Genomic DNA, 23028 nt, shown 5'->3' on the forward strand with positions numbered 1-23028 from the left:
AACTGGTAGGTTGTGACCTTAAAGGGTATGAAAACGCAAAGGGGGTGTGAGACATCAATAGAACTGTTATGTGCCAAGATAACAAATATTGATAAAGTTAACAAAAAAATCAATCACATTAATGAGCAATTATCAAAAATAGATCGAAAATGACGAAGATTTCCGAAAGTGTTCCGGAAACAGCCGAATGGGGCGGAGACGTCATAACAAGGAAACAAAAGGTTGAGGCAGGTGCCATCGTTGTTTATCGACGAGAGAGTTGTGTTCGTGTTTTATCAAAAAATCGCTAAAATGGTTCAAACCTGTCATGCTATGTTGTTTACAAATAGCCATTTGTCGCAATGTAGTACCCATGAGTTCCCGAACGCGAGAAAAAGAGCATGACTACGCAGACAATGAGTAAAGTTCGTCAGTGCTAAGAGGGCTAATTTTACAATTTTACGGGGAAAAGGGAACCTGACAGGCCAGAAGATGTGCCTACAACCTCAAAGAAAACAAAATTTATGCTACTTCCCAATCACTAAAGACCCACGAACTGCGAAGGAGTGAATTCTTGACCCGTATGTGAATAAATCGAGTGATTCGAGCATGTCTGTGGAACAGGAATATCAGCTTGTAGAGATCGCAAATCACGGCGACTTCAACGTACATTTGAGACAACAACTCTACCGAAGTTCTGGATTAAAGTCATTTCGGAATATCCCGACATCGCTAGGAGCGTGCTGAAAACTGTGCTACAATTTCCAACATCGTGTATTTGTGATGCTAGCTTCTCTCACTCTCCCATCTCGGGACCATCTCGTCTCAACGAAACAAACTCAGCCCTCCCACTGATTCAGCGGGTGAGTTGTATTTTTTTCCCTGCACTTAACACGACAGGGCTAAAAACAAATGCTATTTTATATTTGCTGTATTTTTCTGCCGCACATTGCCGGTGTTCTGACAAAGTTGGCATGCGCGTAACGTTAAAAAGGACCGCAAATGCAGCGATTCCTAAGTACACACTACAAACTTTCTTTAAAGAAAGGAATATTAACTTACGTTTGCCATGTTTGGCGCACACAACAACTGCACGTAGCCCTCTCACTTAACGACTTCGCCGTGTTGTTAAGCATTAATTTACGCCATTTCCGTGTTGCACATGTATGTTTATGATGTAAATAGTTTTTTAGCACCATTGGATAACATTGAGAGTCCAACTGAATATAAAAGAGGGCTTTTTTCACCGCCACAAAAGCTTTGGAAGCAAAATTTTATAAGGGTGCAAAATTTGACAGGACACCGGTCCGTGAAAAAAAGACCCAAATCACACCGGTCCGTGGTGCAAAAAAGGTTGGGGAACCCTGCTCTAATCCCATTCATATTTGTGTCGGTTGGCAGAGCGAAACCGATGATAGCATATAAAATGATAATTATTTTATACATTACTTTATTTTGCGGTCACGGTGTATCAGCGTCACAAAAAGAAATGCAAAACAAACCATTCGGTAATTCTGTTGCCGCCGGTGTTTCATCAGTGTGATTGCTCCCCTCAATGATCCTTTCATTAGGCTGCATTGGCTGTCGTTTGGGCTCAAATTGATAACCCAAAACACCAAAGAAAGGTTCATAACTCTCCTCGTCACCATTAGAAGAATGTTCGTTACGTCGGATTCGTCGCTGCAAACAGAGACAAAATTGTCCACCATCATCGCCGCCATTCAGTACTAAGCACTGAGCCGGTTGTTTCCCTATAGTGACGTCACGCACACAATATGCTAGATTTCTGGCATCTCGGGGGCGGGTCCTTTTAGCTTGACAATTGACCTAATTTCTATCATTTTCTTGGTGTTGCGATGTGTGTAATCACACGAAGTGGCATGATATGAATTCAAAAGGCATGCGTTGATGAATAAATGATGGAATATTAGCATTTCCCCAGGTGTTGTCATACCCTTTAAAGTGGTTTATGTTGCCTGGGTAGGTTACCTATTTTACCTCTCTCATTCCTCCTTGCTGATTTATCCTTGCTGCGAGCGAATAACTTTCAAATATTCATTGGCAAGAGATCTGCTTGTAAAATAGCTGGAAATTATGATGAGCACACAAGTAAAACTGTTAGAGGTTATATCCCAAAGGTAGGCAATGGCCTACCGCAAGCAACACGTCACTTCCGCTCATTAATATTCATGACATTAGTTACTTTTGCTAAGTAGGGACAAGCCACCGTTGGTCCCTAATAGGAAATAAATGGAAATCGTGTACGAAGGAGATGTTTACAGAGCTAAACCTACCAATTCTCTCTGAAAATGATGTGCCTGGTGCCAAATTGACAGGCAAAGATGTGGAAGAACATAAAAATGTTCAGTTAAAGAGATGGCTTTAGCGTCGAAGGCTGAAAACGACGAAAAAGACGAGCCGACCTAATCATAGCTTTAGCTTTTTTTATCGACGCGACTGAAATTACATTCTCCTGTTTCAACAAGCTATCCTTTACCATCAGCCCTGTCTTTCTTATATATCCTCTGGTTGTCCTACGTCTCTTACCGTTCTTGGGGGTAATTTAGTTAGCTTTGTGTAGCGATCGCAAATGCTACTCAGTGACAGCCAACGAACACTTTAAATTTTTTTCATTGATAACACATCTAAACCTAGAACCTAAATAATTTATAGGCTAGATCCGGGGTCCTCAAATACAAATCTTGAAGGTCCACAAATATTTTTTTCATACAAGCACGGGTCTATTTATTAATGTTGGTCAAGTATAAGGCAGCTCGAAGGTGGTAAAGGTGGTTTTCTTTTGACCAAACAAAAATACAATGTACATTCTGATTAAATAAAAATAAATTAACAAAACATTTTTTGACTTAAACAAAAATACAAATAAAAAAAAAACCTGCAAGTACAATGTTTACACATGTACACTAAATCATTGACAAGATCTGTCAGTAAGGTGCAAACAAAAACTATTGACAGTACATTTTGTAACTGTAAAACTATAGTCAGGTGCGCCTCATAGTGCGACAATTACGGTAATACACTCATGTAAAGCTGTCGGAACATGAGGGCTGAATGAAGAGGACACTGGGATACATACATACACATACAGTAGCAGTCTTTCTTAGCCAATTGGATGCCAAGAATGCTAGGCAATAGCCAATGGCAGAATAGCTATGTTACTTTTAGTCAACTATTGGAGCTGCGAGTACCAGCCATACTGCATTTTTGCCTTTCTTATCCTGAAATTTCTTCCTTAACAACAGGCAATATTTTCCGTTTGAGGCGTATCTTAACCTGAAACCTGAGACCTTCTTAAGTAGAGGTACCACTGTAATTCATTTTGGTCATATAAATAAATTCCAATAAACAGCATCAGTATTGATACAGTGCAAATATCAAAAATATCATATTAACACAATATTAGACCAAGCTCTTGAGTGAGAGCCTCTCACCTCTCTCATTTAAGTGTCATTATATTCATAGCCAGTTAGCTAAAAGACAGCAGCTACAGTGGGGCAAATAAGTATTTAGACAACCACCAATTGTGCAAGTTCTCCTACTTGAAAAGATTAGTGAGGCCTGAAATTGTCAACATGGTTAAACCTCAACCATGAGTGACAGAATGTGGGGGAAAAAAACAGAAAATCACATTGTTTTATTTTTAAATAATTTATTCACAAATTAGAGTGGAAAATAAGTATTTGGTCACCTACAAACAAGCAAGCTTTCTGGCTGTCAAAGAGGTCTAACTTCCTCTAACGAGGTCTAACGAGGCTCCACTCGTTACCTGTATTAATGGCACCTGTTTTACCTCATTATCGGTATAAAAGACACCCGTCCACAACTTCAGTCAGTCACACTCCAAACTCCACTATGGCCAAGACCAAAGAGCTGTCGAACGACACCGGAGACAAAATTATAGACCTGCACCAGGCTGTGAAGACTGAATCTGCAATAGGTTAAATGCTTGGTGAAAAGAAATCAATTGTGGGAGCAATTATTAGAAAATGGAAGACATACAAGACCACTGACAATCTCCCTCGATCTGGGGCTCCATGCAAGATCTCACCCCGTGGCATTAAAATGATATGTTATGGTCAGATGAATCCAAAATAGAACTTTTGTTCGAAACACAGGTTCTCGTGTTTGGAGGAGAAAGAATACTGAATTGTATCCGAAGAACACCATACCCACTGTGAAGCATGGGGGTAGAAACATTTGTTTTTCTGCAAAGGGACCAGGACGACTGATCTGTGTAAAGGAAAGAATGAATGGGGCCATGTATCGAGAGATTTTGAAGGAAAATCTCCTTCCATCAGTAAGGGCATTGAAGATTAGACGTGGCTGGGCCTTTCAGCATGACAATGATCCCAAACACACAGCCAGGGCAACAAAGGAGTGGCTTCGTAAGAAGCATTTCAAGGTCCTGGAGTGGCCTAGCCAGTCTCCAGATCTCAATCCCATAGAAAATCTGTGGAGGGAGTTGAAAGTCTGTGTTGCCCAATGACAGCCCCAAAACATCACTGCTCTGGAGGAGATCTGCAAGGAGGAATGGGCAAAAATACCAGCAACACTGTGTGAAAAGCTTGTGAAGCGTTACAGAAAACGTTTGGCCTCTGTTATTGCCAACAAAGGGTACATAACAAAGTATTGAGATGAACTTTTGGTATTGACCAAATACTTATTTTCCACCATGATTTGCAAATAATTTATTTAAAAATCAAACAATGTGATTTTCTGTTTTTTTTTTCCACATTGTCTCTCATGGTTGAGGTTTACCCATGTTGACAAGTACAGGCCTCTCTAATATTTTTAAGTGGGAGAACTTGCACAATTAGTGGTTGACTGAATACTTATTTGGCTCACTGTAATCTGCGACTTCAATTTGCGACCAGAGTAATTTACCGCAGTTAACTCCCTGATACGTAAGGAGTAAAATTGAATGATTTAATTTCACAATTCGTAGGAATAGGTGACCAAACAAAGATCAACACAGAGGTAAAAACGAACAACACATATACGTATATCGTAAAGCGCAATGTTAACAACAAAACGGCATGCTTTCCTCATCATCACTCCCTTCATCTAAATTTGAAACCTCAATAGGTCATGTATCAATCCATAACTCTTTATTATGAAATACATCGCCCTTGAGCATGACCAATGACTAAGTTCTGTGTAGCTTCCCCAATTCAACATCCAGCTGTTGTGTGAGTGTAAAATCATTGGGATTCCTGAGATGCTTCAGCGCTCCATTGGGTGTTATTGCTTTCACATGTGCTTGTTGTACTTTGACGAGGCTAAAAGTCTATGATTTCCTGACTCAGTTGACTTTATCTGTATTTGTCTAAACTCCGTTTACCTTTAGAGCGGACTTTATTTTTTGTTGTATGAACTTGGCCGACCTGACATAAGCGGTTATTGAAATTCTTGTCCACGACAGAAGATAGAAAGACAGCAAATTTACATGTGCTAACAGGTCTTATTTGCTAGTAATGATTGTTTGAGTTTTTTTTTTTTATGTTAAAAAATAAATTAATTGTTAATTTAATAATCAATGAATCCACGAAATGTAGTCAAATGCCAGTTTTGGGAATTTTTAGAGGATTTTTGTTGTTACGTTTTGCGGAAATTGTTTGAAATACAGTGCCCTCCATAATTATTGGCACCCCTGGTTAGGATGTGTTTTTTAGCTTCTAATATATATATATTTTTTAATTCAAATATGGGACCTTAATGGGACAAAAAAAGAGAAAAATCCAGCCTTTAATACAAGTGCATTTATTCACTGGGGAAAAAAATCCCACATAGAGAAATAATTATTTGACATCAAATAATGTGTGTCACAATTATTAGCACCCCTGGTGTTAATACTTTGTACAACCCCCTTTTGCCAACAAAACAAGGTCTGGGGACTGAGATGGCCATGGGAGGAGCTTGATTTTGTGTCTGGTGAACCATTTCTGTGTAGATTTGGCCATATGTTTAGGATCATTGTCTTGCTGAAAGACCCAGTGACGACCCATCTTCAGCTTTCGGGCAGAGGGCAACAGATTTTGAATTAAAATGTCCTGGTATTTCAAAGCATTCATGATGCCATGCACCCTAACAAGGTTCCCAGGGCCTTTGGAAGCAAAACAGCCCCACAGCATCACTGACCCACCCCCATACTTCACAGTGGGTATGAGGTACTTTTCAGCATGTGCATCTTTCGTGGCACGCCAGACCCACTTAGAGTGTTTGGTTCCAAAAAGCTCAATCTTGGTCTCATCTAACCAAAGCACACGGTCCCATGCTTCAACTGGGACCGTGTGCTTTGGTCAGATGAGACCTGTTCCAGCACTTGAGTCTAGTGACCAATGAGCGGATCAAATTTCCAGGGCGGAGCAAGCCACAGCTAACAGACAGCGGAGTGGACCAATCAGCGACGGGCAGATGTGACGTAGGTAAAGCGACAACTCGTGCGCGCGAGCGGAGAACGGAGAAGTTTGTTTAACATGGCTAGCGCAAGGCAGCCTGTTGTCATTGACTTGTGTCAATGTGTTTTTGTTCATTTAAAACTGATTTTACCGTGGATTGGAACATATTCTCGGCTCTCCTGTTCGTTGACTTCCGACGCGGAAGAGTGACAATGCTCGTTAAGAACACGTCACGCAAATAAACGAATCTGATTGGACGGTTGATTTTGTTCTTGCTCGAGAGGCCGTTAATGGGCTGGGTCCCAGACTATTCTCACAGTGTTTGAAAAATACAGGGAGAACAGTTTGGCCGTGCCAGGCAAGACCAGCGCACACCCGCAGTGTCGTAAAATCATCAATAAATCAAAAATCAATCTGCCGGTCGCCTGCAGATGGATTAAACAACATTTCTGTTTCCAGTGGCTGTGTGAAGGATGAATAGTAATAAGTAGAGGTGTGCAAAATTTCCGATTCTTAGATTATTCGCGATTTGGCCGTGGAATATTCGAGAACGATTCACAAACATCCAAATTCCGATTATTGAAATATGCCAAGTAAAGCGGAAGTACAACACACTCAGCGCGCCGCGCGGTCAATGAGGAACGGCGCGAGGGTAGCTAAACATCATGCTTCTCATTACCCGGCCCCTCGGGTAATGCCAATGCTCAACTCACGGCTCTAGCTCAACTCATGCCACGAGATAAAAAAAAAAACACAACAACATACCTGACTGCTGCCGAAAAGCTGCTACAAAGTACATCCACATAATGTTACGGTAGATACCATTTATATAGGACTAGATGCAATATAGATTCGGTAGCGTTAGCAGCACACCTACAAAAAGCTAGATGCGGGCGTTAGTAAACGGCCGCCATCTTAAAGCAGTACACTTCCCTGCAAGGCTGTTGTTGTAGCAAACCTTCCAAGCAAACCTAATTAACTTTTTATCTAAAATACTCCTAAATCGGTAAAACATTGACTTGAATCTATCTTTAAAATAGTTTTAAAACTTTCACATGACAAAAGGGAAATTATGGAATAACGGGAGCAATTTCAACAACTTTAACGGTTGATTCACAACATTAAATTAATTGAATGTAGTTTAAAGCTGCTGATACAGAATGGGGACTGGAGTTTTTTATTTACTGTTATTTTTGTATATTTGTTTACTGCTATATGTTAACTTGATACTGAAATAGTAGTTTGGTTTAGCCTGAGAGTATTTTTGAACAATTTTGGAACTAATGTACAAAACATTTAAAAAAAAAAAAAAAAAAAATTAAAAAAAAGGGAGGGGGGTGCATCAATAATCGTTTTATAATCGAATCGGAGCCTCTGAATCGTAATCGTAATCGAATCGTTAGGTGCCCAAAGATTCCCAGCTCTAGTAATAAGGTAATGAATCCAGTTGTGGCTAAACAATAGCACATAACAGTTAGCAACCGTGTGGCTTAGCGTGGCTAACCCCTCCACGTCCACCCAACCGAACTCGTCAGCACTGACGGGGGGAGGCGTCATGCCAGAGCGTGGAAGCCGGGCCAATGTATATTTTGTATATCCTGGTAGCCTTCATTTTTTTCCCTCCTTGAACAAAACTTTTTGTTTCTTTTGGTTACTCTGCCATCTTTACATAATTGGCACTAAAGCGTTAGCATCGAATGGGGAAAGTGGGAAGTGACGTATGCCGTAAAGCAGTCATCACATTTGTATTTTTTTTTTTTTGTGTGTGTGTGGCAGGGTTCCTGCCACCCTCCTCAAAGTTAATTCATGCCGGTGAAAGTGATATAGACCCCCTCAAGATATAAAAAAGGTGCCATTCAAATAGTTGTCAGTCGACATATCATCAAAAATGTTATGAAAATATTTTTTGAAGGATGAAAAGTTACATAATGTTGCTTTAAAAGTGGATTTTAACCGACTTGGTCCTGTGTTACCATGGATACGGCGGCGCGCCAGTCTGCAGCAGCTGCTGCTGCTGATGAGATTGCCGGCTGCGCGCGCACACACATCTCCCAAACGACCCCCACGTAAGCACACACGCAGAAGCACAGGAGTAAAACAGCTGATGTCACCGACACGATGCCACGCAGTCGATGAGGGGAATAAATCGCTGCCGTAAGTCATTTATCGCGCGTCCAAATATGACGCGGTTGTATTCTTTTGGCGTCTACCTGGTACTCCGGCAGTGGTTGTATTACCAGCGCGAGGCATTCCCACCTGCTAGCTAGTTGGAGACCGGAAGTGGAGATGTAGCAACCTCTGTAGTAGGCCATGACTTGTATTTTTTGGGTTTTTTTTATGTGTAGTTTCTAAAATATAAATTGATATGCTTGTCAGTTTGAATGTTTGTTCACCAATCGCTTATTTGTGTTGTACTCTGCTTGTTAAAGGACAATGTAGCGGTTTAGCCCTCTAAACGTTTCCATAGTAACCTTGGCTGTCTTGGGTGTCATTCATCTTAATGTGGACGCTCATTTCCTGATTGACATCAATGATTGTGCGCAGTTTTTTGGTCAATATCACGGTGGTGAGACAGCTTAGATGATGATGTGAAAATGCACTCATTCTAGCTGTCATCAATGCATTTATCTTGTTGTTTTATTACTGACATGCTAATGTGTTTGGTAATCTATTGATTAATTTGTATAATCGAGCATATCGATAACCTTTTGGTCTATGAAGTATCGCGGTATATCGCCTATTTGATATTTTGTCACACCCCATAATTCATACAATTTGGAGTGTTCAATCACCCTACCTTGGATGGTTTTGGAATGATGGATGGAATCAAGCAGGCCTGCCACGATGACAAATTTTAGTGTGCGATAATTTATCTCATAAATTATTGCGATATGCGATATTATTGCCCCCCCCCCCCGTCAATTTTTTTAAAAAAAACAATAACACAGTGAGAATACAATAGATCAAGTACACCCATTTAAACGCGATAAATGTTTACTCCTAAATTTTAAAAAAATACTGTTTAAGAAATCACAACCAAAAACAATAGACCATGCCTCTTAAGTAAAAGACAACAATATTAATACCGCACAGAAACACAGAATAAGTCAAATGTGTTTTTCAAGAAAAAAAAAAATTGCACTTAATAACTTAATAAATTTTCCCCCTCATAGCTTCTGCTATGGTGTTCCATAGGGATGCAATGATACAGTTAAGTCAAGGTTCGGTACGATTTTCGATACGGGGGACACAATTTTCGATTCGATTAAATACATTTAATGCTCTGGAAAAAAAAATAACAATTGTATTTTTTGTTCCTTTTTTTTTTTTTTTTTTTTTTTGCTAACGGGCAAAAATTAAATTGCCATCATATAAACATGCATTTTATCATGCTGCAGTTGTTATGCTGCTAATATGACAACATGTGTATGAGGAGAGCTTTTTACATGCTCATCCATGATCAACCGTAAGTAGTCCTTTATTTAAAGAAAGTTTGTAGTGTTTACTTTGTGATTCCTGTATTCGCGGCTATTTTTAACACAAAGTTGCAATTTCTGATCGGTTGGAAAATTTGACAGAGCACCGGGCACATGAAGAGGGCAATAACCTGAGTGTAGTTCTCTCCCGGTGGGGGGATATGCGACAAGCCGCCGGTCGTCGGCCAAGGGGACAAGAAGCATGTCAGCCACAAAATGCAAGCCACCTGCATATTAAAATGATCCCAGTATTTGACGTAATACAAAACACAATGTTTACTCACTTCCTCGGAAGTCCCATGGTTCCACAGTAGTAGGGCTTGTTTTGGCCAATATCCACCGGTGAATGGGAACCTTTTGAAACCCCAAAAATGCGCACAAGCCTCTCTGTCGTAGAGCAAGATTTTTCTGCAGCCGTTTGGCTGGCGTGAGGCGAAAAATAAACGAATTAATCCGCAAAATCAGCTGAATCTTTAGTCCTTCTCATACAACAGTACGGCTATATAGTGAAGAGGACTCCTCCTCCCGTACATGTCACAGCGGCCTCTTCCTCAATACAAGACCGAAGCTGGTTTCGTAGAGTGGGATTTAAAAAATTGAATAAATATATGGATCGCTTCTCCACACATCCAAGTGGTCCATTTCATTCAGGAGCATAAAATACCGCGTGTAATGTAATATGAAATAAACATGCTTTTCCGTGTCACAGGCACTTTAAGACACTGGCAACATAATTGCTAGCTAGCTTAGCGCTCCGTGCTAAGTGGTAATGTCTCATCTAAGAAGAATACAAACAATACAATTGGCTTCATTTACTCACCTCTGACGGAGGCACACAAAAGACAATCTAACTCTCGACTAAGCCTGAACGATATATCGTTTAAACATCGCCATCGCGATGTGCGCATGTGCAATAGTCCCATCGCAAGGACGTGCGACAGTTTTTAAAAAAAAAAATTCCAATCCACAAACCTTTGTTCTGCTTCATCCGCGCTCAAAGCCTCCCTCACTCCCTCTCCCAGCTTTCAGTCACTGCGGCACTTGCTTATTAAAGTTAACGATGATCTGGCCAAAGAAGCCGACTTCACACGGCAGCAATCTGTCAATCATCGTTTAACTTAAACAGTTTCTGCAATGCTGGAATGAATGTGTGTGTCTGTGGGGGGGGGGGGGGGGGGGGGGGGGGGGGCGTTTCGAGACATATAAAATAAACGCCAGAAGTGATTATGAGGAGTTTGTAATTTCTACATGTCACTCCAAGAGTCACAGCCATGTTAGGTAAACAGAAGCATTTAATAAAGCCAAGCATTTTTCTACTATAGTACTTTATTCTTGTTTAAAAATGATTCGGTGGGACAGTTATGTTTAAAACTGATCATAATTATTACATTTGAAGTGCTTAAAAAGCATTTATTTATTAAAAAAAAAAAAAAATATATATATATATATATACATATATATATACATATATATATATATATTATTAGGGTTGTCAAAATTATCGACGGTAATTTAAAAATTTTTAAAAAATATTTGACGCAATTAACACATATGCCCCGCACAAACAGATTAAAATGACAGAACAGTGTCATGTCCACTTGTTACTTGTTTTTTTGTCTCCCTCTGCTGGCGCTTTGGTGCGACTGATTTTATGGGTTTAAGCACCATAATGTAATGTAATTATTGACATTAGAGATGCACGATAATATCGGTCATCTATAATTATCGGCCGATAATGGCAATTATGACTTCACACAGATAATCCAGATAAAACGAAATTCAACCGATAATGCAATCCGATAATTATATACTTGATTTAGCCTTCAAATGTGCGCAATCAACAGTTTTGTCCAATTCTGCTAGTTTTAAGGAGGTGTTTTTACATTGTAGTAATGCGATATATGTTAGGAATGGCTTACTTTTAAAGGCATTTTTGTGCAACTTGGGTGTTTATTCTCTAAGTAATTGTTGCCAAAAGCTTACCATTACACAATGTCATTGCCATTGTTTAGTTGTTGGAATATACTACTTGTTCACATTCGATGTGGAAAAAAAATAGCACTAAATTACATTTTTGCACAGTAACATTTGATCCTGTATACCAGGGGTCCCCAAACTTTTTCCTGTGAGGGCCACATAACCCTTCTCTTCTCTGATGAGGGGCCGGGGTCAGTTTGTAACAGAAAAAGTGTGACGATTGCAGGAGTGCCTAAATGTAAAAATGTATTGTTTTTCAGAAAGCCACAATCAAATAACCCTTTCTGGATTCTTCACGGAACCAAAGTAAATAAAATAAAAATGATATAATATAATATAGTATAATATAATATAATTAGGGCTGTCAAACGATTAAAATTTTTAAGCGAGTTAATCACAGCTTAAAAATTAATCATAATTAATCGCAATTCAAACATCTCTAAAATATGCCTTATTGATCTGTAAATTATTGTTGGAATGGAAAGATAAGACACAAGACGGATATATACATTCAACATACTGTACATAAGTACTGTATTTGTTTATTATAACAATAAATCAACAAGATGGCATTAACATTAATATTCTGTCAAAGCAATCCCTGGATAGAACGACTTGTAGTTCTTAAAAGATAGATTTTAGTACAAATTATAGAAATTTTATGTCAAAACCCCTCTTAATGTTTTCGTTTTAATAAAATTGGTAAAATTTTCAATCAAAAAAATTAACTAGTAGCTCACCATTGTTGATGTCAAGAATTACACAATGCTCATGGTGCATAAAATCAGTCGCACCCAAGCGCCAGCAGAGGGAGACAAAAAACACAAGTAACAAGTGGACATGACACTGCTGTCATTTTAATCTGTTTGAGCGGGGCATATGCGTTAATTGCGTCAAATATTTTAACGTGATTAATGAAAAAAATTAATTACCGCCCGTTAACGCGATAACTTTGACAGCCCTTAATATAATATAATATAATACAATATAATATAATCAGGGGTGCACATAATTTTTTTGCCCAGGTTCTCAGAGGAGGACCTGGAGATGTGACTTGGTCCTCATTGAGCTTGAGAGCCGACCCACCTGATGCGATAAATTTATGACAAGCTTTACTTAGAGCCAATTAACTTTGATTAATTATATTAACAGTTAATGCTTGATTAACATCAACTGGCACAACAAAATTGCCATTACTTTGAAGTGAAATGTAAAGAAATAAACATAAAAGCACCAATTCAAAATAAAGGGCATTATGCGGCTCCCACATTAACTCCAAGCCTTTTTAAAAGTGGGATGTCCTCCTCATAAGACCTCATTGAACGTGTATGTTTAGCTTTGTAAAATGCGAGCAAAAACACGTTTGTCGCATGTCGCTGTTCATTACCTTTATTCCGCCACATGTCCATAGGGCGAGTGGGGTCCTGTTTGACATCGATAGTTTGCTTAATTGCCACATGCTTTCTGTTTTTTTCGTGCTTTTCAAAGTTTGGATGGCTGAAATTCTTTGAACCTACATAAAATGCGTTGCTCTAATCGGCGACATTGGGATTCTCACGGCACATTTTGTACCGCATTTCCGTGCGAGCATCATTCACTTCTAGCCATGGTACCTCCTGTAGCTACTTTTCAGCAAAAGTCCTTTTTTTCGGTAGCTCCGGTGACGTCTCTGCAAAAGCGTATGGAAGCCGTTGAGGGCCAGCGCGTTTGTCTACGTCCAGTACGCATGTGCGGACCACTTATGTGCACCCCTGAATATAATATAATATAATATAATATAATATCATATCATATCATATCATATCATATCATATCATATCATATCATATCATATCATATCATATCATATCATATCATATCATATCATATCATATCATGTAATATAATAATACTGTATTAATTAAATAGATAATGACCAAATAACCACTGCTCAGTTCTTCACAGAAAAAAGCCAGGACATAAATAACTCTATTGGGGGGGAATTTTTATTTATTTATTTTTTTTAACAAATTTTTTTTTTTTTTTTTTTTGTTCAGGGGGCCGGACCAAATGTGGCTGCGGGCCGTATCCGGCCCGCGGGCCGTAGTTTGGGGACCCCTGCTGTATACTTTAAAATTTTACATACAGTACATATTTGAATAGAATTATTGGTGTGACATTATCGGTTACCGGGTGGAAGGGGCAGGTAATTATCGGTTATCGATATCGGTTGAAAAATGTATTATCGTGCATCACTAATTGACATCAACAATGGCGAGCTACTAGTTTATTTTTTATTGAAAATTTTTACAAATTTTATCAAAACGAAAACATTAAGAGGGCTTTTAATATAAAATTTCTATAACTTGTGCTAACATTTATCTTTTAAGACCTACAAGTCTTTCTATCCATGGATTGCTTTAACAGAATGTTAATGTTAATGCCATCTTGTAACTTGTTGCTTTATTCATATAAAGAAATACTTATGTACAGTATGTTGAATGTATATATCCGTCTTGTGTACAGAAAAATTTGACATATTTTAGAGATGGTTTAAATTGCGATTAATTACGATTAATAAATTTTTAAGCTGTGATTAACTCGATTAATTTTTTTAATCGTTTGACAGCCCTAATATATATATGTACATTTTTTAAAATCATACTTTGGGGGGAAAAAGTGTGAAAAAAACATGTCTTATATGTATCTCTTTACAGTGCTAGATCTGAATAAATACATTGAGCACACACACACCAAAAAAGAAATGGGGTGGGGGGGTATATGCGCTACTTCGCAGTTTTTCACTTATCGCGGCGGGTTCCGGTCCCTATTAACTGCGAAAAACGATGGAATACTGTACACTGTGGTCATGATGAGTCATCCAAAGTCTTTCCAAACAGCTATTGAAGTCATCTAGTAAAAATTTCTTAAAAAAAAAAAATAATAATATCGCAATATAATATCGCAAACACCAAAAAAATCGCAGCAATAGTTTTTTCCAATGTCGTTCAGGCCTACTCTTGACACTTCGTAATGTTACTATACTGATTCAGCATCCCAAACTTAGTGTAGCAGTGAACTCGCTCAGTCTCCCGCAAGGAGGACCAATACGGGACTGCTCATAGCTTTAGGCAAAAATCGATTATCAAATCGGCACCTGGCAAAATTGACAAGTTGGCAACTAATTTATTTATCAGTTTTAATGGATCAGTTGTTGCAGCCTTAGAATGAATGAATCTTTGTGTTTTTCCATGGGATGCTTAGCATTGAAGATAGAATATACTGATGTCTTGTAATACCTATAACCCAATTGTTGGAATGGAACACAATTAATGAAGCACAACTTTTGTATAAACTTTGGTGAATAGTCCATGATTTGTGCACTTGTTCTCCTGAGTCTGTTAGTGTTTCTTGTTGTGAAAAGTTAAAAAAAGAATCCTTCTCACACTGATTTACAATTGATGTGATTTCATCCAGATTGCAAGGAACGTGTCCTCTTTCCCCCAAATGGAAAGTTAATTGTCGTTCTCACCACCGGTCCTCCCACATAATAGCAGCCAGGCCTTGTTATTTTCTTGTCACTCTTCTCTCTACGTTAAGTGCAATAATCACAATCTCTAATTGTTTCTAAATGTGAGTGTATTTTAAATGTGAAGGCAAATGATGGCCAGGTTTCACTTTCCTGTCATAATGCTGAGATTTGTTTTTGCCTTTTTTTTGTGACACTTGGTTTTAAAGTTGTTCAGTGCACGGAGCAGCCAGAACTGTGATGTTAGCACTGTGTTTCCTTTGCTATCAGTCTTTCTGCTTGCCATCCCTGGTGGTCTTTTCTCGTGAGATATATATTGAAAAAATCTTGACATCTCGATAATGAGATGTAATAAGTTGAAGGATGTGGTGAAATTTCAAACAACACTTAATAACTTTTTAATACCTACTAACTACTGCTTCGCCAGAAAGAAATAGTCACTAAGAAAAGTAATAAAACACATTATAATTAAAAATCTGTGCAAACGCCGAGCAAAATGCATCTTGGGAATATTCATTGCATATGCATGTCCTATGATTACCTGCCTGTATTTATAATGCTTTGGTTACAGTTGAGTACCTCTTTGGGGGTAACTAGTGTAAATGTGATTTATTTGTAATTTTTATTTATTATGAGTATAAACTGGACCCCCTGAGTGTATCGTCCGGGGGGGGGGGGGGGGGGGGGGGGTTGCTGGTGGACAATCATCTGCGGGCTCCTCAAGACGATTGTCCAGTTTGTGTGGGTGGGGTGCAGGTGGAATTTTTTTCTGTAGGCCTCTCCAAACAACTTAAAACGAGGGATGTCCCGATCACGTGATTGGGAATCGGGGCGATCGCACCGTTTTGGAATCAGGTGAAAGTGATCTGTTTTTTAATTGCGGCTGGATAGGGGCTCTCGAGAACCGGAGTTGGATACCCCTGCCCTATACAGGTAGTTCCGGGGTTACGACATACTCCACTTAAGGCGATTTCGATTTAATGGCACCGAAGTCTCGTCTACTATTGTCTCGCAAGCAGTACCTATTTGTACCTCACAGTATCTTTTTAAAAAAAATTTTTTAACTTTATTAACATGACTTGTTCTGGCCTCACTCAACATGAAGTTGTTCGGCTTTACAAACAGCAAACAAGGCAATTGTTCATTTTGAAGCTTTTTCATTCCTTCACTTTTGACAATTTGTGAAGCTGCAACCCACATATGTACACTTATGTTCAAAATGACACACATTTTAACAATAAAACACGACACAAAGCAATTGGTGTTCAAACGTCCATGTAGTCTGAATAATATGTAAATTTAGTAGATTATATTACCAAACAAAAGTCCGCTAGCATAAATGCTACTAATGCTAACGTCTTAACAATTCTCATAGCAAATTGCTGACACATAACTCCACAAAGTGTACCTATAAACTTGACTACAAATGAATACAAACATATATTAGCTGAAACAACTTACAGCCTGGTGTAGGCCAAACTAGAGGTTAAATCCTTGCCCCCAAAAAATCCAGCCCGACCCGGCCCGAGCCCAATCAATGAACTGGGTTTGCAGGTCCGAGCCCGAAAAAACCACAAAATTTTATGTTTTATTTGTAGGTGCGAGCCCGAAAATCCCCCCTTAAATTTAGTTTTATTTGTGAGAACTCAGGAGAAGGAGGAAATGCGGGGTTGCGATGCGTGGTTGTGTTTTGTGTGATCACATTTGTGACAATGCCTGTGCATAATATAACAAATTAAAGCCTGTCTTTTGTGACCAATTCTCCCAGTTAAACAAGACTAAAATGGATATTCAATAAACATTTAAATCTTTTATATTTGTGTGTCTGTTCTATCAGGCGGATAGTGGATTTGATATTTATTTTAATCTCTTCAAATTGGCTGAGGAGCAGTGTGGTTTTTGTCCCGGCCGTGGAACATCTGACAAGCTCTACACCCTCGGTAGGGTCCTCGAGGGTGCATGGGAGTTCGCCCAACCAGCCTACATGTGCTTTGTGGATTTGGAGAAGGCGTTCGATCGTGTGCCTCGGGGAGTCCTGAGGGGGTTCTCCGCGAGTACGGGGTACCGAGCCCCTCGGTAAGGGCTGTTCGGTCCCTGTACGACCGGTGTCAGAGTTTGGTCCCGATTGCCGGCAGTAAGTCGAATTCCTTCCCAGTGAGGGTTGGACTCCGCCAAGGCTGCCCTTTGTCACCGATTCCGTTCATAATTTTTATGGACAGAATTTCTAGGCGCAGCCGAAGTGTTAATGGGGTCCGGTTTGGTGACTTCAGCATTGAATCTCTGCTTTTTGCAGATGATGTGGTGCTGATGGCTTCATCAAGCCGTGACCTCCAACTCTCACTGGAGTGGTTCGCAGCAGAGTGTGAAGCGGTTGGGATGAAGATCAGCACCTCCAAATCCGAGACCATGGTACTCAGTCGGAAAAGGGTGGAGTGCCCTCTCCGGGTCAGGAATGAGATCCTGACCCAAGTGGAGGAGTTCAAATATCTAGGGGTGTTGTTCATGAGTGAGGGTAGGAGGGAGCGGGAGATCGACAGGCGGATCGGTGCAGCGTCTGCAGTAATGCGGACTTTTTTTTTTAAACCTCCAGGTGTTCAAAAACTCAGGTTCTACATTTTAAAAATTATATATTTATTATCGGTTATCGGTATCGGCTTTGAGGAGCAGGAAGTTATCGATCTCGGTATCGGTTCAAAAAATGGATACCGTGCACCCCTAGAAATTAAGGGTCAAAAGGTTGATTCTGACTTGTGCGAAAGTTCGGGTTACGTCGCCAGCGTAGGAACGGAACTCGTTCGTAACCCGGGAACTACCTGTATTATAGCTCCGAGCATCATGTTACCTTTCTATTTAACCCTCTCGCCCAACCACGTGTCGTTTACGCACGCAAACCTGGCCTCTTTGAGGCCCGGGTGCGGTCCCACCCCTCTTAAGTTCCACCCCTGCAGTCGTCGGCGGCTTCACACTAGTGTCCGAGTATTCGTTTCAGCTCTAATCACAATACAATAGCAATAATATGTTAAGCCCACGACCGCATATATTGGCATTGGTTTAATATCGGTATCAGATTTTTGGAGTTGGACAACATTGGGATATCAGTTAACGGTTAAAAACTGTATGTAGTGAATGTCTAGTAGGGCTGCAGCTATCGAATATTTTAGTAATCGAGTAATCGACTGAAAATTCTATTGATTAATCGAGTAATCGGATAAAACAAATATATTTTTAGGTGAAGAGCAATTATAAATATACATGGGAAAACAAGACATTTCATCTAATCTTGAACCATTTTCAGTCAATAAATGTCTTTATTTTCGATGTATATTGTTGAAAACAGCCAACAATTGCATCTCAGATGTAGCTAGAATTAAAAAAAAGACTAATTCACTGCTTTCACTCAAAAAACCTTTAGATCTTATTTAAAAAAAAAAAATATATATATATATATATATATATATATATATATACATACACCTAAAAATGCTGTTACGCTTGATAACACACATCACTCCCACGTGTTTTAATTGAATTTCTATTTGTGACAAGCCATTTTTAAGTTCTAGTTAAATTTTAAGTTAGTCTAAACTGTAAGTCCTGATTGGATTTTGAGTTTTTGCAGTGTTCAAAATAAATGTATGATACAGGCTGTATTGGAGCACATTAGGGACCAGTGCTACTTGGTGTTTTATCCAGCAATGACTACTGAGCTAAAATTGATAGTTAGCATTATTGAGGTTTTATTTTACACCCTCATCACTCCACATCGCTATGTTATGTTAAAGCCTGTATGTGAGACACGTTAGCCACGCATCGACAGTGGTCATAATTAATAGAAACCTAGCCCTCCGCGGGGCTAACGTTACGTGAGCTAGTAATAGTAACGTTAATCTTATTTATTTGCGCTTAGCGCTCTTTATTAGTGCTTAGCGCTCTACTGCTTTAAGATGGCGGCTGTTTACGAACGCTGCCCAGATGCGGCCGAGTCTGTCATTTCGCATCTAGTTCAACATACATGTTATCTCTATGAGACTCATCAGACGCTACCTGCTACCAAACGTAGCATCGTGCAGGCTAGTATTTAGCAACGCCGGCGTCGTTTGTAGCGGCTGTCGGCTGCAGTAAGTTTTTTTTTTTTTTTTTTTTGCTTCTTCCTCTACGCGCGTGACATCAGCGCGTTGGCCCGCATTAAAAGTAGTCCGAGCAAAACGTGATGCTTAGAGCTGTCAAAATAAACGACTACTCGAGGTGAATAAAGTTACTCGGATCAGTTTTTAAACTCGAGTTACTCGAGTTGCTCGAGTATTCGTTTCAGCTCTAATGTCAAGCCTACTGTTCTGTCCTCCAATGTCTCTTTTGTACTGTTATGTAACTTATGTCCACTACTGATTGCTGCCACAGCACCTTCAGGCCCTGAGGACACTCTTGATTTTTGCATCTCCGCTCTCTCTGGTTGGTCTCTCCACCTCTCTGTGCCCCGGGGATGAACGCACCAATGAGGAGCCTCACAGTGAGTCTTTGCCTTCTCGTCCGAGCCATCTTCCTCCTCCGCACCCATTCACAGAACGTGTCGCATAAATGCCGTGATGTCAGATGTGGTGGACATTTCTGTCTCTCCGCGCGTACTGTAGATGTGGGTATAGTGTAAATGTACGCCATATGAGCCATAACGTTGACTAACTGTTGTGTGTTATTTGCAGGGTATGCCTGATCGCATGTTATGTGCCGTGCTGGAGCAATTTCAGCTTTACTTTACCCTTTGGTATGTGCGCTTTGTCTCCATTCAGAGTGCCATTTCTCCTTCTGTTCATATGCTAACATGGCCTTGTAGACACCTTTCTTTCACTTTGTGCTGCGGATTTAAAAAGTCGCCAACTTTTTCTATCCAATGTACTCACACGCGCGCTCAATCCAGAACACGCATTAAGTGCGCACTCGCTTATACTCGTGCTGCATGATGACGATCATGCGTGATTTCGTCACACGGTAAGTTGCTGGACGTGTTCCGCTGTGAATACACTTGTCCTGTGTCCCATGTGTGCTTTGTCGTGTGACATGATGGCATCATGCATCACGTGTTTAACACGTCGGGAAGACAACTCTGTACTGGAAGTTCAAGTCCGGGTATTTTTGTCTTTACGTAAATTTGAAATGGTCGACTCCTATTCGAGGTGTCTTGATCAGAACGTCAAGTTCATGTCTCACTTGAGTCGGAAAAATGCGGGAAAATGTAATTTGTGCATTAAGACCTGCAGTATGAACATAGCCTTAGAAATTATTTTGCTAGCGTAGCTGCATCGTCTTTGAATTTGGAGTGGGGGGAATTCATTATTAAAACAAGAAAACCCAGCAGAGGCTGACTTGGCCTTTCCCAAGACAAACACTCCTAATATTCCCTAGCAATGGCCGATTTGGCCTCTCCTCCGAGACTCATGTGATAGTTTGTATCACTTCAAGTCAAGCTACATTTATTTAATTACATGTGTTTATGAAGTTTGACACTTTTTACACATTTTTTAATTCACTTCTCCTATACTCCACACTAGGATAGTTCCGATAATGTTTTTTTGCTCCCGATCTGATCCCGATCGTTTTAGTTTGAGTATCTGCCGATCCCGATATTTCCCGATCCGATTGCTTTTTTTTTTTTGCTTCCGATTCAATTCCAATCATTCCCGATATTTTTTCCCGATCATATACATTTTGGCAATGCATTAAGAAAAAAATGAAGAAAACTCGGACGAATATATACATTCAACATACAGTACATAAGTACTGTATTTGTTTATTATGACAATAAATCCTCAAGATGGCATTTACATTATTAACATTATTTCTGTGAGAGGGACTTGTGACTTTGTGTATTGTGACTAAATATTGCCATCTAGTGTATTTGTTGAGCTTTCAGTAAATGATACTGCAGCATGCCCCAATGCATGATGGGAAGTGGAACCATGATGGGAAGTAAAACCATGACTGTGCGTCGTACTACTAATGGATATATCTTCTCTGCTTTGGGAAATAAGTTATAGTGTTAAGACAGATCTATTGCCTCCTTGCTGCCCCACATTACTTCCCATGATATTTCTAATCATAGGGAGAGGGATTGCAAGGTTTTAGCCACTTGAAGACCTGCTTCAAAGGCTGCCAAAATTCACGTTACTCATTTTGCGCTACCTATAATCTCTCTATATAGGTAAAGTGGCGTCATAACAGATTGAGCGCGACAATGTGTGAGAGGGTCGTGCAGCGCATATATTAATAGCGTTAAATATTTTAACGTGATACATTTTTTAATAAATTAATTGCCGCCGTTATCGGGATATTTTTGATAACCCTACGTTAAGCCTAAACAAAGACCCTGGATGAGTGTAAAATGTTATGTCTGTAACGTTAAATACAATTAGAAAACGATTTATTTAAAATATATACTGTATATTTTTTTAAAAAAGGCTTGGACGATATTTTTTTGCCGATTCCGATACTTTGAAAATGACGTGATCGGACCCGATCGGGACATCTCTACTCCACACACAACGATAGAAAGAATGGCCCAAATGTGTACATTGTTTTGAAGAAGAAGAAAAAGCGTTTTAGAACTGCAATTTGAGTGTAAAGCAGGAATTGTGTCCATAGTTTAGAAGGACTGAATCAGGGGCATGGAGTATGGATTGTGGTCATTGTGTCTGAAGTCAATGTATGTCTAGTGGTTGCATTTCCATTTAAACGGCTGTTGTGTGTCTGACAACGACTTGCCAATTCAAAAGCACTTGGGTCATTTGGCCACCTCTGGGTTTTCCGGGGGAGAGGCCATATTGGCCATTGTTTGGGACTCTTAGGAGTATCAGAAATCTCTGGGACTTCTAGTGTTAAAAGGGTTCGGTGAATGCACATGTGAAACTCATGAGGTTCAGTACCTATAGCAAGGTTAAGAACAACTGTTGTAGGGTATTACCGGGTCACTTTCTGTTGATTTTGGGGCATTTCCTTTTCGTTTCGAGGCATTTTTGTTTCATTTCGTTATCAATTCATTGGCTGCTATTTATGGCGCTAGATGTCAGTTCCATTTTTGACAAGAACGAGGCGAATGAACAAATGTGACTGCGGACATAGAAGTGAGCCTAGTTCACAAATCTCCGGTTTAACGGCGCCAATGTCAGAGTAAAATCATCAAATTAGATGATCAAATTAGACCCCCTGGTGGGCTGCTTCTGGCCCGCGGGCTGCATGTTTGACACCCCTGGACTAAACACTCCAAAGCACTATATAAGGAAATAGTGTCTAAAATACATTCACATTAAAAGATCCATTGTTTTTTTTGGTGGTAGTTCTAGTTATACTGCAGTGGTATGAAAAAGTATCTGAACCTTTTGAAATTCCTCACATTTCTGCATTATATCACCATCAAGTATGATCTGATCTTTGTTAAAATCACACAGATTTAAAAACAGTGTCCGCTTTAACTGAAACCCATAGACTTCATAATTGTATTGACGGGTCAATTCGGCCAGCCCCTGTGCACGCCTTCAAGCGGGGGTCCAGACATCCCACAATCCGCTTCAGTTATTCGCAGTGGGTCGCAACGACACGTGCAGTGATTCAATGCCGGATTTAGGTTAAAAGTACGAAAGCTGTACCACATACAAACAGGAAGGGTTGTCTCAGGAGTGAT

The 23028-nt window shown here is 39.7% G+C and overlaps 1 protein-coding gene across 5 annotated transcripts in view; it reads left to right on the top strand.

The window, feature by feature from the left end:
- The first annotated feature begins 8447 nt into the window (after positions 1 to 8447).
- The window catches only part of nalcn (sodium leak channel, non-selective), a 128654-nt gene continuing 114073 nt past the window's right edge, over positions 8448 to 23028 (top strand). For 2 of the 5 annotated variants that reach the window (XM_057852359.1, XM_057852360.1), the window contains exons 1-3: positions 8513 to 8552; positions 19758 to 19866; positions 20057 to 20118. In XM_057852359.1, the coding sequence (XP_057708342.1) occupies positions 20077 to 20118 (42 nt within the window). In that variant the 5' untranslated portion in view covers positions 8513 to 8552; positions 19758 to 19866; positions 20057 to 20076. Of the gene's footprint in view, positions 8553 to 19757; positions 19867 to 19967; positions 19990 to 20056; positions 20119 to 23028 lie in introns of those variants that run through there. The other 3 variants (XM_057852363.1, XM_057852362.1, XM_057852364.1) reach the window with 3 other exon arrangements.

The sequence above is a fragment of the Corythoichthys intestinalis genome, chromosome 12 (assembly GCF_030265065.1).
Source record: "Corythoichthys intestinalis isolate RoL2023-P3 chromosome 12, ASM3026506v1, whole genome shotgun sequence".
In the NCBI taxonomy this organism is placed as follows: domain Eukaryota; kingdom Metazoa; phylum Chordata; class Actinopteri; order Syngnathiformes; family Syngnathidae; genus Corythoichthys; species Corythoichthys intestinalis.